This window comes from Thamnophis sirtalis, unplaced genomic scaffold (assembly GCF_051295495.1).
Source record: "Thamnophis sirtalis isolate CommonGarterSnake01/CBP01778 unplaced genomic scaffold, rThaSir2_p1.2 scaffold_1, whole genome shotgun sequence".
NCBI lineage: Eukaryota > Metazoa > Chordata > Lepidosauria > Squamata > Natricidae > Thamnophis > Thamnophis sirtalis.
The window spans coordinates 55,701,368-55,707,882 of NW_028261381.1; the positions used below are offsets into that span (position 1 = coordinate 55,701,368).

Genomic DNA, 6,515 nt, shown 5'->3' on the forward strand with positions numbered 1-6,515 from the left:
TCTTTGTCTCATTGCACAATTCAGTGAAGTATTTTCAAACTTTATGACCCATTGGACTTCACAATTAGGTAACATGAATTAGAGTACCAAAGATAAAGTAATTGAATTAGTACTATATCAATTAAGGGTTGACCATCCCAATCCAATTGAATGAATATCCTGTTTTAGCTAGATTGATTTAGAACCATGAATGTTTTAAATCCCCTCAATAGCAATTATGATAATTGAGAGTTCTTATCAATGCAGATAAGATTGGTGCTTAGATGTCATGGAAACTTGGTAACAAAGTATATTCATTTAGGCTTCCTTTGGGAGGAGGAGATTGGCTATTCCTAACATCATATGAGCAGATTTCCACAATGGATCTCCTTTCCTACCTCCTGCATGAGTACCACCCTTACCTCCAGATGTCTCACTATCTACTGTAGACCTCAACATTTCAAAAGAGTATTTAGGAGCAGTATGAGGGACTGAAGAATAGCTTGCCATTTTCCTAACCAATAGACACCAATGAAATAGCAGTGAAATATTGCATAATAATAATCTGTGCATGAACAATGTTTGCTGAAGTAATTCAACACGAAATATAGTGCAGCCAGTTTGGCTGGTTCTCTCTTGAGATCAGGAAGAAGTTGAGGTTAAGTATAACAAACCTGCATAATTATAGACAAAATTCACTTAAGCAGCCACAGTGAACTTCACAACAAAACAAAATCTATTCTGCTGAACAGACCACATATCTCACTCTGAACTTCTCCTTATGTTTACATTTTGTCTTTTGCACCTCAGGTGTTATTGCAGTTGTGATCTTCATCATCTTTTGCATTGTGGCCATTATGAGCAGAGTCCTTTATCGGCACAAACAGACTCATCGGAACAGCCAGACAAAGGAAAAAGAGTATCCAGAACACCTTGACCGTTCTTTTAAGACTGAGGTTGACTTACAGAACCCAGTGAGCGAGTGCAAACGAGAATACTTTATCTAAAAGACTCTCTCATTCCTTGTTACACTTTGGCATTTCCATGATGATGATGATGGTAGTGATGGTGGTGATGGTGTTTTTAATCCATCTGTTACTTTGGAATTTCCCCACTCTTTGGAAAGAACTAATAGACACAGAAGAAATAGGCAGAACTGCACTGTTCTCCATCCAAGGTCATCATAGATAACACCTAACTGCTCAAGCAACCATGTATTCTAACTAAGTTCATCATTACATGCATGGTTGACTATTTAGTTTCTGGATTTCTGAGATGTTGCTTTCTGGACCATTTCATGTTGGACCTGAGTGATATATACTAGAGGTAAAGTGTGCAAGCTAATTATGTAGCATTACAGCTATTGCAACAAGGTAGTGTGAAAGAATAAGATCATATTATCTCGCTAAAAATGTATTTAAGATGAGCCAAATCCTTTGTCCTGTAAATTGGCATAATTCTGTTTCGTGTCTGTGGTGCTCTGCTTAACTTGTAAACTAAGGATCTGGAACAGCCTTTTTCATTTATGTTCCATCTGATCACTTCTTTTCCTTCAAACTGAAACATTTGTCCAACACAAGGTTAGAGTTTGCAAGATCATATTACTTTCTGAATGGGATGACTGGAGAGAGCTGAGACCACTTGGATAAATCTATCAAGTGTTTGTCCTCCTTGCATAACCCTTTAGATTCTGAGTCAGTTTGGTTCAACAATCACCTGGCACTCAAGGTGGGCTTGTGAAACTCTGAGAAATAGCTTGGTTTTCTAAGAGGCATCACTCAATCACTCATGTCCTCCAGGATAGAAGTTTACAAGTCTGCAGTAGAGTTGGTCTAAAGATGAGAAGACTAGAAACAGTTCCATTGGGCTTGAGCACGAGCGATGCCTTTGGTATTCCAAAATGATTTGTAAGTGCTCTTCATCTGAGGGCTACCTGGTTCTTGTCCTTTGAAGGGATGCTTTGTGACTAGGCCAGAGGACCCCTGTGAAGAGGGCCAAAGAGGTGTGAGATGTGTCATGTGCTCAGGATTTCAGCAAATCCAGAGAGGCTCAAGTCTGCCCAATGAATTCTTAACCTATCTTTTGGCCTCTGAGCATCAACTTTCCCTTTGGTTTCTTGGATAATGGCACTTTCCTCCATGTTGGTCCTCTCTTGGGCAAAATCTTCCAAAGGGCCTTGAAAGGAGACTTAGGGCAGTGCTTCTTTGTACCACTTTCAATGTAGATGTGAGTCTGCAGGCCCTTCATGAATAGGGCCTAAGGGACTTCAGGGACACAAAAGACTAGTCCCTATGTCATTTGTAGCTAAAATCACTCTCCCTCCCTTCCCCAAAATGCACGTGTAAATGTTCACCTTTTTTTTCTTTCCCTATTAATTTTGATCTGGAACCTTTTGATTTGAAAAGTGTCCTCCTTCCCTCCCTTTTATTTTTAATGTAGCATCTGGAATGGAGAGAATTTTTCAAATAAGGTATTTGGTCTAGGGAAACAGTTCCGCCACATTTCTGCTGATGTTTGTAGCTGAGTAAAATCAACATTTTTTCCCCAGAAGTGACATTTCCTATGATAGAAACAACCCAAAAAATTGAAAAGGGGGAAGGGTGGCTTTGTGACATTTGTACCAACCTGGCAATTTTTACATTTCAACAGAATGATTAATATGAATGATAAACACACAGAGAGAGGGAGACAGAGAGAGAATTCCCAAATTTTGTTGTAGCAGTTTCGATTAAGTCAGTCTACTTTCAGCAATGATTGTGGCAGAGATTCTGGTTTGTGCAGGCTATGGATTTCCTGTCCCAATTTGAAGCCTTTGTTATAATGTCTCTATTATAATGTCTATTATAAACCACCCATTGAAAAAGGAAAAATAATGCACACACACAAAGAGAGATATCCATTAAAAATTTTCCAGCAACATTCTCCACTTTTATGAAAGAAAACATAGTCCTATGGAAAAGAGGATCCCTTCCTCCCCCTCCCCCCACACATTATAGGGAAAAAACATTCTATCAAAACTCCATCTCATAAAATTAGATGCAATCAATAATCTTTATTGTATCATGAAGTAATAACTGAGGCAGAGGTATTAGCTCCTTCAATTCACAGGCACTTTAGCAGCTTCTTAGGTATTAGGACATTGTGTCATCTCTCACATGAATAAATGGCCTAGTGATGTTGCTAATTTGAATGCAAAACATTAAAACTGGTGGCACCAAGCACTATATAAATATAAAGAAACCCCCCACAGTTTAAATGCCTAGGCTTCCCTGCAAATATCCTATGGAAAAAAATGTGAATTTCCCAAAGAATACATTTTTATCAAAACCATCCTGTCTCTTTTAATAATGTGTAACTTAATTCCCAAGATGAGATCCATACATTTTAAAATTGCCAAGGTTGAGAAATACTATTCTAGATAACTATCTAGATTGGTTTTTGGTTCATATTTATATCCATTTAATTTTGAATATTCGATGGAGAACTGACTGACTGACTGACTTTATATAAAGTTTTATGCCTCCCTTCTCCTCTACAAGGTGACTCTGACTGGCTTATGGTCCCTGATGCCAGAGATTTGTTATTCTTTTTCAGCCAAGAATCACCTTTGGCCTGAGAATGAATTGATCCGGGATAAATATTAACTTCGGTTTAATTATACTATCAGTTTCGAGTACGATTCTTTACAGTATATTTGCTGGTATATTAGAAATTACAGTTGGACCCTAAATTTGGAGGACTTGAAGGATCTTGCTTGGAGACTCTGGAAAGCCACATCAACCCTGGGTTTTCAGATTGTACATCCCCAATGTAAGATGAAAATGCAATCAGACTTTATATGTTGTATTTTATGTGTCTGTGTGCTGATTCGTCTAGTTTGGCAAAGAAACACGTGTTTATTCCTGATATCCCATATAGTCCTCAGTCCCTCTCATCTGTGCAATACTTGCATCAGTATAGTACAGGACTTTGTACAAAAATATCAAGTTTTGTTTCATTTAGTTCTGTTTTTTTCCCCTCTTTGTTTGCTTCCCACCCCCACCCAAGACAGATGATGAAGCAGAAACTATGCTTTCAGGTCAAATTTGTTTGTTTGTTTGTTTGTTTGTTTTGATACTATAGCTGCCCATCTCAGCAAACAACTCTGGGGATCTCACAATTCAGAAAATAATTGATAATAATTCTTTCCTCAAAATACAGGACTTCTGTTATTTAGTGAAATTGAGTGATAATAATAGCAAAAATGTCATAGATGATTCTTTGGCCATTCTCAATCATTCTTAGTAATCAAAATTGCTTCTGCTTTTATTCTTGCTTTTTAGTTTTGAAGCGTAATTTGTTTTGGTGAAAGAATCTGTTTTCTTCAATAGAAATTACACTTCCCTGAGTTCCATTAGATGATTCTTCTGTTGGGCTCATTAAATTTATAAAATGCAAGCATCCAGGGAGACTGCAGTACAATGGGGAAAATATGTGATAGAAGGGAAGACAAAAGGGAAAAAGTGCCTTCAGCTACCTCCCATGTTAAGTGACCTTAGCTCATGGTAGGAAGAGACAATTGTATTTTAATCAGTTGCAAATGAGGTATGTTGTGAGTCAAAGCGTAGAAAAATCATGACTAATATAATGCAGTACATTGGTACACTGTATCCAGAGGTGGTATTCAGCCGGTTCTCTCCAGTTTGGGTGAACCAATATCAGTGGCTGTGGGAGGTTCTGCCTACCCACCCTGATGTAATGCGTGAGGACTGCACATGTGCAGAAGGTGGTGCATATGTGCAGATGAGGCAAGAGAGAGTGCGAGAGAGAGTGCATGTGTGCTCGCATTGGCAAACTGATAGGGAAGGTAAATGAATCCCACCTGCTTTTTTCGGATGAAGATCTAGTATAGAAGTGGGATTTAAAACATTTCCCATCCTATCTTGACATGTGATCCAGGAAGATATGAAGAATCCCTTCTCTGAAGACAGATATATAATCCTTGAGTTTGTTGTCTTGTGAGTGAAATTACTCACTGTTATTACTGAATCCCTCTACCTAGAAAGAGGATCTCTCATCCAGCTCTCAACTGCAGTTTGATGCTTTAGGATGAAGAGATCTTTCTCTTTCTAGATTGTTGTTTCATTTTGGGTGATGTTAGCAGCATTTCAACCTGTAATTTACCATCCTTACTTGAGTAATCCAATCAAACAATCCTCACCTGAATAACCTGTCTGAATACTGCCTCCTTTTTTATTGCCTTTAAAATTGAATTCTCCTTCTCGCTTAATTCCACTGATAGGAACCTAGACCAAAGATGAGCAATTAATTTTCCCAAGGGGCCACATGAGACACTGGGACTGGGCCGCCACAGATCTGCCCTCTGCTATGGCCACACCATTATCATGGCCCTTGCCCCCTGCTGCCATGATCCCACCCCCACTACCAATACTGCAGGCTGCACAGGGACAGCCAAAAGGTCAAATATGGTGATACGCAGGTCTGCTCTAGACTACCTGTGCAGAACCTGTGGCTCCCAGGTATTGCTAAATTGTAATTAACTGTGGCTAAGAGTTATAACTTATGTCCAACAGTCAAATGATTGATATTAGACTCTGGATCCAATATACTGAAAAGCATACCTTCCCTTTTTAATTTCCTAGGTTTGTACAATTTACTATTTTTTACTATTCTGTTGGATTAGAAGACTGATTCCTATGTTACACTTCTATGGAATTTGATGCAATGGCTTCATCACTCAGTTAGCTAAACTTCTTTTGCTCAATCAGTCTCTGGAAATGGTCAGTCAGGCTGCTTTTCATCCTGCAATCCTCCCCTGTAGAATTCCTTCACAAACCTTCTCTTATGCTTGTTTGCTCCCCTGTTAGCTAGTTTTGTTCATATGCTCCCATCTGTTTCTCCTCTTTCCAAAAAAGTGCTGACAGGGTCTGCATAAAGTTAATGGCAATTTTCGGGAAAGAGGGTGAAAAACAGTAGAGGGAAGATATGTTTGCAAATCATTGTTTCCTGTAGACGCAGGGGTGTCAAATTGGCAGCCCACAGGCCGGATGGGTCATGCACAGGTCGCGCCCACCCCAGTTCCATGAAGGGAAAAACATCACGAAACATCACATGATGCCATGAGTTTAACACTCATGTTCCGGAGGATATGTATATAAGATGCTTTCTACCCAAAGATTAACTGTCTTCAACCACTTCTGTGTATACAATTCACTGAATTATACTATGTCATGTGACCCTCAGCAAACACCAGATCTTGTCCTTCCATTTGCTTGATTTTTAGATAACTAGGAGCTTTCCTAATGTAATATGTGGCTATGGTGATACTTAGTAGAGGTATTTCTATGTTTCCAACTCCTCCTGCCCATACATATAAATAAATAGCATTTCTTCCGGTTATTTTCTGAATTATGGCTAATGGCAGGGGTGGAGTGAGATAAGGGCAGAAGAAAAAGGGAGATGCCCAAAGAATTCCAAGAATTAATTAGTTCTTTTTCTTTTTTAAGGACCCCACATTTTTCATCATTATTTTGACA

General features: G+C 38.9%; 1 protein-coding gene across 1 annotated transcript in view; it reads left to right on the forward strand.

Moving 5' to 3' along the window:
* The window catches only part of CNTNAP5 (contactin associated protein family member 5), a 582,534-nt gene extending 580,328 nt beyond the window's left edge, over positions 1–2,206 (forward strand). The window contains exon 24 of the mRNA XM_087712206.1: positions 790–2,206. Within this exon, the coding sequence (XP_087568332.1) occupies positions 790–986 (197 nt within the window). The 3' untranslated portion in view covers positions 987–2,206. The remainder of the gene's footprint in view (positions 1–789) is intronic.
* Positions 2,207–6,515: the final 4,309 nt, after the last annotated feature.